The sequence below is a fragment of the Blennius ocellaris genome (assembly GCF_963422515.1).
Source record: "Blennius ocellaris genome assembly, chromosome: 6".
NCBI lineage: Eukaryota > Metazoa > Chordata > Actinopteri > Blenniiformes > Blenniidae > Blennius > Blennius ocellaris.
The window spans coordinates 2,089,749-2,102,257 of record NC_137655.1 but is presented as its reverse complement, the minus strand read 5'-3'; the positions used below and the strand labels follow the sequence as shown (position 1 = coordinate 2,102,257).

Genomic DNA, 12,509 nt, shown 5'->3' with positions numbered 1-12,509 from the left:
TAGGAAATTAACATTTTAAATTTGATCCGACAACATTTTTTAAATGTTTACAAATGGAGCCACTCAACATTGTTATATGGAAAATAACTTCATTCTATTTTTAATTGAAATTAATATCAGTATTATGTTATCAAAGTGGAATTTTAAGGGTTGAAATTGTATATTTGACAGTTCTGATCTGATCAAAAGATCGTATTTTATTGCCATTTAAGGTTTTCCCCTGCATAAATCAAGAAACTGTTGAATTAAATCGACGTCTGTCTGTTCAGACGACGTCAAACTGTGTTTCTTCATTATTTTTAGTGAATTGATTCTACATTAGCGACAGGAGACATACATTTGCCGGACTTGCCGGAGTGAAATCCTCCGGCCCCCCGTCCACGTTCACCCCACAGTGGACCTGCGGGAGCCGGCCGGCTGCTCTCCAGCTGCTGATTGGCTGCGAGTCGCAGGAAGCGCCGCTCCACGCAGCCAACCGGCCGCCGCTCCTGCCAAAACTCTGCATATTGGTGGGAAACGAGGAGGATCAGAGCGGGGAGTTAAAATAAACGACTCAATAAGAGCGCCATTATGGGGCGGATGATGGAGCGTTCCAGAATATCTCCCACACAAAAAGCTCCACTTTTAGAAAGCCAGCGACCGGTTCTTTTTCTTTTTTCTTTTTTCCAACATACAGGATGAAAGACAGAAACACACAAAGAGAGACAGTATACACCCAGAATGATATTTACAAACCCTTACAGTACAGTAGACTGTGTGTGTGTGTGTGTGTGTGTGTGTGTGTGTGTGTGTGTGTGTGTGTGTGTGTGTGTGTGTGTGTGTGTGTGTGTGTGTGTGTGTGTGTGTGTGTGTGTGTGTGTGTGTGTGGTGTGTGGGTGGGTGGTGGTAGGAGGGGAGGGATGGAGAAACATATGATATAATAATGAAATAACAATAATGGGGGTAGTAATGATAATAATAATGATAATGATAAAAATAATAATAATTATAACAATAATAATAATGATAAAAATAATAATGATAATAAGAATAATGATGATGATAATTATAATGATAAAATAATAATAATGATAATAATAATAATAATAATGATAAAAATAATAATAACAATAATAATAATAATGATAAAAATAATAATAATTATAACAATAATAATAATGATAATAATAATAATGATAATAAGAATAATGATGATGATAATTATGATGATAAAATAATAATAATGATAATAATAATAATAATAATAATAATAATAATGATAAAAAAATAAGAATAATGATGATAATAATAATAATAATAATAATAATAATAATAATAATAATAATAATAATAATAAAGGAGAGAAAAGGGAAATAAAGAATAAATAAATTGAGAAAAAGACCAAAAAATAACTTTGAATCCTTGGTGGATAAAAGAGATCAGTTCCATTACAGAGTGTCTAAACTACAATATCTATAGTTTTTTTGTTTTGTTTTTTTTCCAAACAGAAGAGTTGATGAAGAAGTGTGACACTTTGCTCTGGTGTGTTTTCAGCGGCATGAAGAAAGCTCCGAGCTCTGGCTTTCCAAGCAGGTAAAACTCCTCGCATTCCTTCACGTTCACACCAAACTCTCCAGTGAGGCGCCGGAACGTGCAGCTCCTCGCTGACTTCATGATGCAAGCAGCAGCAACGGGGGCAGCGTCCGGCGTTTCCTTCGTCGTCACGGCTTCCTCCGAGGTTTACCAACTCCAAACCGTCATGTCCAAACAATCATATCATCCAGCCTTTCAATACTTCCACATGGCTCTTGTGTGAAAAAATATAACATTTTTCCTTCATTTTCATCCATTTGAAGCTCTGAGTTAAAAGACATTCATCCAATATTGTATATTTAACAATATTGGCCTTAAAGGCGTCTACTATGCAAAAAGTAAGCCAATCACAATCAAGGTAGGCTCCTCCCCCTTTGACTCCTCCCACAATTAGCAATTGCACCACGAGAGGAAGTACTTCCTCCTCTTCCTATAAATGGGTCTATGTGGGCGGAGCCAGTCCAGCTCACACAGACACAGCAGATTCTGAATGTAGCTCCTATGATCCGATATTCAAATGGAGGAAAAATTAATAAACTTTGAAGACAACGTCTTTAGACCAACGGGACCATGTGCGAGGGTTGAAAGGTTGTGTGATGTGACCTTTGGTCAACATTGAAGTCGGTTTAGAAATGGCTTCTCGTTTACTTCGAGGATTCTGGGTCTTCTGAAGAGTTTCCATCAAGTTTAAAAAATAAGTGCATTCGAGTTCCAAGAGAGTCCAGGGTTATTTCAAGAGTTCAGCTCTGGATCTAAAAAAAAAAAAAAAAAAAAAAAGGAAGTGGATGTGTTCTGTCTGTGCTTACATTGTACTCAATGTTCCAAGGTTTGTGAACACGGTAATCCAGGGACATCCTGGCTTCCAGTCCTGCTTTCTGCAACTCCCACGATACACTTAACAGCTTCTTTTTTGTCAAACTCTCTTTTCCCATCACGACCTCATACCGGCACTTTGTAACGCAGGCTTTTCTGCTGTTACAGCACATTTTGCTGAACCGAGTCCCAGATAACTCCGGCGGTGATGCAATCTGAAGGCTTTGATACGAACAAGTGTAAACAATCGTCGTCAGAACTCACCACGTGTGATCTGATCACCTGAAACGTGTGAACACGCCCACACCAGTAACTCTTAAAAGCGGACTTTAAAAAAAAAAAACAATTTCCGGACTAAAAGCTTCTACTTTTTTCGCACGCTTTGAACCCTGCGGCTAATTTATGGATTTTTACAGGTTAACGGGCTTCAATGCCGCCAGATTCTACTTCCACATGCTGTTTTGAGCCTCCGCTTCTCCAAAACCTGGACCAAAAGTAATATTTCTGCTCTTGGTGAGCTCGTATTGCGCTGCTTTCCCGTGGTCCGGAATGGCCCTGAGTGATGCGTTCAGGTGCGTCACGTAAAGCCGCCCTCTGCTGGACTCCGTGGCTGAGAAATCTTCCTCCTCGGAATCACAATCAGCAAATAAGATAATCCTTTATTGATCTCACAGACGGACACGTTTGCAGTGTTGCAGCAGCAAAGCAGGATAGGAGAAGAAAATCACAGTGCGAAAATAAAATTTGTATAAAAAATATAGTAAAAAAAAAAGTAGGTACATACAATAATTGTGTGGCCACTAAAATTTTTATCCCCCGCCGTGGCTGATAGGCCCCGAAGGGGGATCTTGAAACAGTCTTCGTACGTCCGTACGTTCGAACGTTTCTACCTATATCTCGGCAACCCCTGGGCCCACAGTGACCAAACTTCACATGTGGATACATCTCAGAGGGGGAAGGGATACTATGGTGACCTTGACCTAATTTGCATATTAAGTAGGTCACAGGGTCACGAAGTGCTTAAAAACACCTTTTGGGCTCTGGAGGCCTAGGTTTTTGAGCTAGGGCTCTGAAATTTTATACACACATGATACACACTCCAGGGATAACCCCCAGTACACCAAGTGACCTGACCTTGACCTTGAAGATTGGTAGGGTCTGACGTTTGCTCGTCATGGTTGCACAATACATGTATTTTCATATAAACATTTCTCCTCATTTCTCAGCAGTTCCTGGGCCCACAGTCACCAAACTTCACACATGGACACTCCACCTGGGGAGAAGGGGCACCATGGTGACCATGACCTCATTTGCATATCAGGTCACAGGGTCACTAAGTGCATAAAAACACCTTTTGGGCTCTGGAGACGTATTTTGACATAGCTTATGAAGAAGACCTTTCAGATTCTACATAATGATCTACTAGGACCCATGGAACACCCTCTAGTGTACCAAGTGTGCTGCCTTAGAGCTGGCTTTGTGAGAAAATATAAAGCCCTCCGGCGGGGGATTAGCCTAGCAGCGGCCTACTTGTTTATTTTTTTTTAAATCACACCGTTTGATCTGGCCATGTGAGAACTGATGTGTCTTTTACTTCCCTAGAACCAAGAACCGGTGTTCTCCAAAGACGGCAACAGGTTCTTCCTGACGGTGCCGGTCAAACAGGGAGGCCGTGGAGAGTTTCATCACATCGCCATGTTCACCACGCAGGTAGACGTCGACCTTCACACGGGGGGGGGGGGGATCAACTTTTAATCAGAACATTCATACGTCACATTTTTTTTACGACGGCGTTCATCCAAACCAACAAACGAGAATCTTCCAGCTTTTCCATCTGAGCAGCGGCTGGAGGGTTTGTCAGGTTGTTTCTCCGTTTAATTATTCCCCTCAGATTTTATTCTGAAACACGGGAACACTTTGCTCCAACATATAATTCCGTGCGGCATCCTGAGTGAGCGAGTCGCTGGCTGAGCCTGTTTGGAGCATAATGGACGTGTCAGGTCTGAATTAGAGAACGCGTGAATAATACAAACGTCTGCCGACGACTTTAAAAAGAAGGTTGCCGGAGGGCTGCTGGAATAAATATCCTATAATCGTGAGTATGAGCATGAGACATTTATATTTTTCGTTTCATATTTTGATATTACAGTCAATATCAAGGGTGCTTTGAGAGGCGGTGGTCGGAGTGGTCCCTCTAGAAAAAGCTGCAAACACGCAAAATGAGATAATTAGAAGCTTTGTGACAAATTCAAATGCAGCTCAGTGTGAAATCCTCGGCTCTTTATCCGTTTGCTTGGATCAACACAGATCGAGTAACATGACGAGCGGGGAATCAGGGATGCCAGATGGTTTTAGCGTTTTGTCTTCATGAATATGGAAAATGTTAAATATCGCCGCAGAAAAAACTGGGCGGAGTTTCAAATGAAAGATCTATTTGTGATTTACTTTATTTGTGATCTGAAAACGTTTTTCGATGTTTCCACCATTATACCACAGCTGGATTTCTGTTTATCATGTTTGACATTTTTGGACTTTCTCGGTTCTTTTTTTCCATTTATTAGCCAAATTTTGATTAATTTGCTTTAATACTCATATGTTTGATTACAAACGTTCGTTATCAAGCAGAATTATTATTATAGAGAAAATTTGCATTTTCGCTTGTTTTCACTCGTTTCCATGGAGACAGAGCAGTTTCTAAAAGCTCCACCTTAGGAGCCTTTTTTTTTTTTTTTTTTAAGTTGTGTTTTTAGTGGCTCTGAGCACAATTCTAGTGTAAATCAACAAACAAAACCCTACAGATGTTCTACATTCTTGCTGGAAACCGTCAAACAGTCAACCCGAACAACGACGTGTTTGAACATACATGGCTTATCTACCAACGACAACTTTTACAATCTACAATCCTCCTACTTAGCAGCTTGATATAAATCTTTGTTCTCCTTCACGGAAGCTGCTTCATGGCCGTGATTTGGCACGTCCACTCATCCTGGGAGGATTTTTTTTCCATCAGTGCCGTATTTCTGGATTTCTTTGAGGAAAGTTTGTGCAAACTTGGCAGATACAGTTATGCTCTTTCAAAAGTTTACAGAATCAAACAAAATTCACGAAAAATACACGACGTGTTAGTTCCTCCTACTGACCAGAATACCTTTGAGAAGTAAAGAATCGGTGTTGAAGAACTGAACCGGGATCATTTCTGGAAACTGTGAAGTTGATTTATTTTGGCGATGGCCTGAGAAGCAGAGGCGCCAGGAGTCATGCATATTCACACAACCTGGCAACCCAACACTCTTAACCCCCTATTTACAGGCGTTAATGCAGATTCGTTTGGAGCTGCTCTCCACAGACTGCTTTTTTTTCTTAAGTACTTAAGTACCCGGTTGGACCGTTTACCTGCGTTCTTGGACGGAGTTTGGAGACGCCTCCGTCCGTCCACGTCGGTACATGTATGACGAGAGGACAAGGGCAAGGCAACCATTTTCAACAGGAAGTAGATTGCGTTGAAACTGTAGCAGCTGAGCCGGAGAGCGCAGACGTGAGGTAGTGTCAGCCGATTCACATGTCAGAGATTTTAGAAAAGAAATATATGTTCCATTCACATCCAGAGGACAAAACACACACACACACACACACACACACACACACACACACACACACACACACACACACACACACACACACACACACACACACACACACACACACACACACACACACACACACACACACACACACACACACACACACTTCCACTCCTCATTGACGAGATTGTTCTGTTAATTATCAAAATTAAGTTGTGTTAAGTTAAGTTTTGTAGTTGTTGTTGTTGTTTTCCTTCCTGTTTTTGTTGGTTTTTATTTTCATTTTGTTTTCATTTTGTTGTTGTTGTTGTTGTTGTTTGTTTGTTTTATGTCCTTTTGTTCTTGCTTTTGTTATAATTGTTGTGATTACTTTGCTTTTTGCTCTGTTGTTGCTCAGGCTGGTTTAATCTCATGACAGTTGGAAAATATTTAGATCACTGTGATTATTGTATTATTAAAAAGAAGAAAAGTCTTTCTCTCCATCTTTCCTCTCCTCTCCTCTCCTCTCCTCTCCTCCATCCTTTCACCCCAACCGGTCCTCAGAATTCCTCCACCTCTGACTCTGGTTTCTACAAAGTTTTTCTTTCCACAGTCACAAACAAACTTCTTGCTCATGTGGATCTTTTGGGCTTTTCTATTTTCTCTATAAAAGCACATTGGAATGACTGTAATGTATTTAAAAATGTCTTAAAAAAAAGAAGGAAGGAAGAAAAGCTGATTAAATTTAAAAAACGAAGATATATGAGTGATGCTCCAATGCATTTTAAATCAGAACTACAAACAACACGAGCCTAAAAAAACCGTCTCTTTCTCCGTTGTTGGGAATTTCAACGCAAACGCTTCAGTGGAGGTTCGATATATGGCGGCGTGACAATAAGAGAGAATAAACCGTCGTCAGCGTAAGCTGCAACCCCGCATCTCATCACATGCGAGCAAAACCCTCGACCTTCTCTTCTGTGTCGGCGCTTCTGTTCACCGTGTTGCTTTCTTTTCTCTTATTCAGTCGAGTTTTCACTCCGGTTTCCAAAGCTGGCTTCGGTCTTTTTGTGTGTGCTCCTTGCCTGCCGTCACTTTGCCTCCAATCTACCGCTCACTTATAAAGCCCCCCACATCATTTTCTTTGACTTTTTTTTGAGCCGGACTGCAAAAGCGCTTTTGTCGGCGTGACGTGTTTGCGGGGAAGTGTCTGCAGAGATCTCCATTTGACCAGGCAGTTACCCAGAGGTTCTTTCACCTGCGCTTATTAAAACGAATGGATGCACTCGGCCGGCGCCAAGCATCGATTTGAGGGAGAGCGTTTTCCAGTCGTTCTGCGGAAGGACTGGCCGCTGTGCGCCTCAACCGTCCGCCTGACCTGCTCCGCGGGGGGGTCGCGTTCACATCCAGGCAGAGTTCACTTGGACGGTTTCTCCGCCGAGCTGCCAGAGAATTCTCTGGCACGCTGGCTTCAGCCGTACTCAAGCAGCGAAAACAGCGTGTTTCCATTTAGCTTATTGAGTCTCCAAGTAAGCGAATTGTACAATTTTGTATTCAACCAAGTCCAACTTTTTAATCCATCAAGTCGCTGCTGAGATTTAGATTTGACACTGTCGGGGAGGAAACATTGATCAGGATTTAATCAAATTAAAACTAAGAATTAAATAAGAATCTCCAGGGAACAAGCAGGGACATTGAAGGTACATTGAGACACATGAAACACTGAGACTGTTTTACAAAAGCAGTGATATTTCTCCAAAGTCGGCCTCCAAAAATGATGATTTCTGAAAACATCCGGCCAAAGTGGAGATTTAGAAAAACTCCTTCCTTCCATTTGCATGTAAAGAGGGGTGGACGGAGATTTAAGTCACAATGTGTGACAGGAGCTTCATCAGTGTGCCCCGTGTTGACAGTTTGACTGCTGTGATGAAAATGGAATCGTCTGTTTGTTGTTTATTCTGTCTTACGTTAAATTCTTTCCGCCACGTTTACAACAAACTCTTTCTTCTTCATCAGTCCAAACTAAACCAGCCGTGCACCACTAGCGCAGAGAGAACAGGAAACAACTTGCACGGTTCGTGTTGTGGGTTTTTTTTTTCCCAGGATTCTGATTGGCTAGCGTGGCATTGTCCTTTTTGTTACACTGCCCCCTACAGGTTGGGCATGCTCATAGTACGTCTGAACCAGGTGTATACGCGGGTCTGTGTAAATAAAGATTACTGATATACACACATCAGGAGGCAGCGAGTGATGAGGAGGTGGAAGGAATAAACAAGACAAAAAAAAACAAAGTAGTGCGGATTCTGTTGAGTACCACCAGTCTTTTTTTTAACCACATGTTAGCGCTCGCACCATACAAGACTTTACAAACCCGGAGCAAAGCACTAAACACCTCCTACAACAACAACAACAACAACAACTCCTGCGCAGCATCAACAGCAGATCATAGAGTTTTTCTCCAGCCTTGATAACAAATCATAGAAACACACGAGACACTGGACCAGCTGAAGACCAGCTTCAGATTCAACCCGCTGCTCTAAAGAACGCTACAGGAAGTCCTTCCTCCCCGCGGCAATAAGACTTTTTAAGTCTTCTACCTCCGTCAGAGCCTGAATATAATGACTCATGCTTATTTCTAATGTTCCGTTCTGTGTTTTACTTTATGTCTTACACCCAGACACTTTTAGATTTTTATTTTTTGCTTTTATTTCTATTCTATTGTATTTTATAATATTCGTATGGACCAGATTGCTGCAACTAAACAATTTCCCTTCGGGGATGAATAAAGTCATTATCTCTCTCTCTCTCTCTCTCTCTCTCTCTCTCTCTCTCTCTCTCTCTCTCTCTCTCTCTCTCTCTCTCTCTCTCCCCTCTCTCTCTCTCCCTCTATCTATCTATCTATCTATCTCTCTACTCCCTGTCCATTTAGGTTGCTACTTTATTGCTTGTTCTAAATAAATATAAACAATTGATACGAAGGAGAGACATGGAGAATTTACTCTTCCTCCTCCTCTTCCTCCTCTTCCTCCTCCTCTTCCTCCTCCTCTTCCTCCTCTTCCTCACGTGATGCTTTCAGTTCCGAGCCGATCAGAACGAGGTCCGCCACCTGACGTCGGGGAACTGGGAGGTGACCCGGATCATCTCCTACGATGAGAACAGCGACAACCTGTGAGTCAAACCCCCGGCGAGACAAACGTCTCCGCGGACAACAGGTCCCAGTTAACGAAGTCTACGTTGCTAATGATTGACCGATCGTCTCTCGATGTCCCCCGACAGATACTTCCTGAGCACGGAGGGCTCGCCACAGAGACGACAACTCTTCAGGTTCGTGGCGTTTCCGCCTTTCTGTTCTCTCCCTTCTCACGGACGACAACCATTCACTTCTTTTTCGTAGAACTGTTGAAAGACGTGTGTCCCTTCCCCTCGCCGGCAGCGGAAGCTGTGGGTGTACGGGGTTCTATTTGTGCCAAAATTCTGAGCGCAAAATTTTTTATTTTGCTAGCACACTAATAGCATTTTGAGGAAATATTTAAATTGCGCAAAGACAAACTTGAGATTGCGCTCAAAAATCATTTCTGCGCTCGGATTCTTCCTCTGCGCTCAACCTCTCTCTCTCTCTCTCTCTCGCTCGCTCAAATCTCTCCACCTCCGCTCAAATCCTGCTGTGCGCTCGCTCAAAATGTCCAAAGCTCAAATGTGACACACGGTTGTCCACCAATCACAGAAATTCAGGGCGGGTGTTGAATTCTGATTGGTTACTTCGGTTTCCGGAAGTGCCTCATAACCAACGAAGAAGAAGAAGAAGAAGAAGAAGAAGAAGAAGAAGAAGAGGGAAAAACAAACTGCGAGGGAAAACAGAAATAAGGAAAACTAAAGATAATGATCCTAGATTACAACACGTTTTCCCTCACAGTTTGTTTTTCCCTCTTCTTCTTCTTCTTCTTCGTTGGTTATGAGGCACTTCCAGAATCCGAAGTAACCAATCAGAATTCAACGCCCCAAATTTCTGTGATTGGTGGACAACCGTGTCACATTTGGGCTTTGGACATTTTGAGCGAGCGCACAGCAGGACTTGAGCGGAGGTGGAGAGATTTGAGCGCGCGAGCGAGCGAGCGAGCGAGCGAGCGAGAGAGAGAGAGAGAGAGAGAGAGAGAGAGAGAGAGAGAGGAGAGAGAGAGAGAGAGAGGAGAGAGAGAGAGAGAGAGAGAGAGAGAGAGAGAGAGAGAGAGAGAGAGAGAGAGAGACAGACAGGACAGACAGACAGACAGACAGACAGACAGACAGACAGACAGACAGACAGACAGACAGACAGACAGACAGACAGACAGACAGACAGACAGACAGACAGACAGACAGACAGACAGACAGACAGAGAGACAGAGAGAGAGAGAGAGAGAGAGAGAGAGAGAGAGGAGAGAGAGAGAGAGAGAGAGAGAGAGAGAGAGAGAGAGAGGTTGAGTGCAGAGGAAGAATCTGAGCGCAGAAATTATTTTTGAGCGCAATCTCAAGTTTGTCTTTGCGCAATTTACATATTTCCTCAAAATGTTATTAGTGTGCTTGCACAATTAATTTTTTTGCGCTCAAATTTTCCCATCGCTCGCTCAGAATGTTGGCACAAATAGAACCCCATATGGGCGAACCACACTTTAGGACATTTGTACGCGTCGGCGGAGCGGAGAAGCGTCGCCGTTCCAAACATAATAAAAAGCGACGTCTTCTTTTATCGTTCATCAGAAGTCTGTTATGTTAAAAACGTCGTCTTCTACATCTAAATGAGCGACGCGTCCGTTGGGATGAATCACAAGAACGATGGGAAACACGTGTAGAATCACTTTTTTTAAAATCAAACAACCTCGACATGTGAGACTTTCTTTTATGTTTGCATAGTTTTTAATCCTGTGTTTCAATCAGTTATTGAAAAACTACCATGCTACAGGCTTGGTTGTACATATTTTGATATTTTAATATTTATATTTGACGTCTGCTGGGTTACATTTTCTACCGTTGTGTGTTTTTTTTTTTTTTTAGGTTGCTGTCACATTTCACTGCTGCTAACGCTGTTTTTGCTACAAAGTGACAATGAAGGACTATTCTATTTTATTCTATTCTATTCTATTCTATTCCAATCTATTCTATTCTACTCTACTCTACTCTACTCTACTCTACTCTACTCTACTCTACTCCGTTCCACTCTACTCTACTCCACTCTACTCTACTCTACTCTACTCCGTTCCACTCTACTCTACTCCACTCTACTCTACTCTACTCTACTCCGTTCTACTCTACTCTACTCTACTCTACTCTACTCTACTCTACTCCGTTCTACTCTACTCTACTCTACTCTACTCTACTCTACTCTACTCTATTCCATTCTACTCTACTCTACTCTACTCTACTCTACTCTACTCTACTCTACTCTACTCTATTCCATTCTACTCTACTCTACTCTACTCTATTCCATTCTACTCTACTCTACTCTACTCTACTCTACTCTACTCTACTCTACTCCGTTCCACTCTACTCTACTCTACTCTACTCTACTCTACTCTACTCCGTTCTACTCTACTCTACACCACTCCACTCCACTCCACTCTACTCTACTCTACTCTACTCTACTCTACTCTACTCTACTCTACTCTACTCTACTCTACTCTATTCCATTCTACTCTACTCTACTCTACTCTACTCTACTCTACTCCATTCTACTCTACTCTACTCTACTCTACTCTACTCTACTCTACTCTACTCCGTTCTACTCTACTCTACTCTACTCTACTCTACTCTACTCTACTCTACTCTACTCTACTCTACTCTATTCCATTCTACTCTACTCTACTCTACTCTACTCTACTCTACTCTACTCTACTCTACTCTATTCCATTCTACCTCTACTCTACTCTATTCCATTCTACTCTACTCTACTCTACTCTACTCTACTCTACTCTACTCTACTCTACTCCGTTCCACTCTACTCTACTCTACTCTACTCTACTCTACTCTACTCTACTCCGTTCTACTCTACTCTACACCACTCCACTCCACTCTACTCTACTCTACTCTACTCTACTCTACTCTACTCTACTCTACTCTACTCTACTCTACTCTACTCCGTTCCATTCTACTCTACTCTATTCCATTCTACTCTACTCTACTCTACTCTACTCTACTCTACTCCATTCTACTCTACTCTACTCTACTCTACTCTACTCTACTCTACTCTACTCCGTTCTACTCTACTCTACTCTACTCTACTCTACTCTACTCTACTCTACTCTACTCTACTCTACTCTCTACTCCGTTGTACTCTACTCTACTCTACTCTACTCCGTTCTACTCTACTCTACTCTACTCTACTCTACTCTACTCTACTCCGTTCTACTCTACTCTACTCTACTCTACTCTACTCCGTTCCATTCTACTCTACTCTATTCCATTCTACTCTACTCTACTCTACTCTACTCTACTCTACTCTACTCTACTCTACTCTACTCCATTCTACTCTACTCTACTCTACTCTACTCTACTCTACTCTACTCCGTTCCATTCTACTCTACTCTATTCCATTCT

General features: G+C 42.1%; 1 protein-coding gene across 1 annotated transcript in view; it reads left to right on the top strand.

The window, feature by feature from the left end:
* Positions 1-12,509, top strand: part of LOC308131566 (inactive dipeptidyl peptidase 10-like) — a gene marked incomplete at both ends in the record, with an annotated part of 281,690 nt that overhangs the window by 251,305 nt on the left and 17,876 nt on the right. Inside the window, 4 exon segments of the mRNA XM_080498342.1 lie at positions 1,534-1,572; positions 3,988-4,095; positions 9,019-9,110; positions 9,219-9,266. Coding sequence (XP_080354468.1) covers positions 1,534-1,572; positions 3,988-4,095; positions 9,019-9,110; positions 9,219-9,266 — 287 coding nt within the window.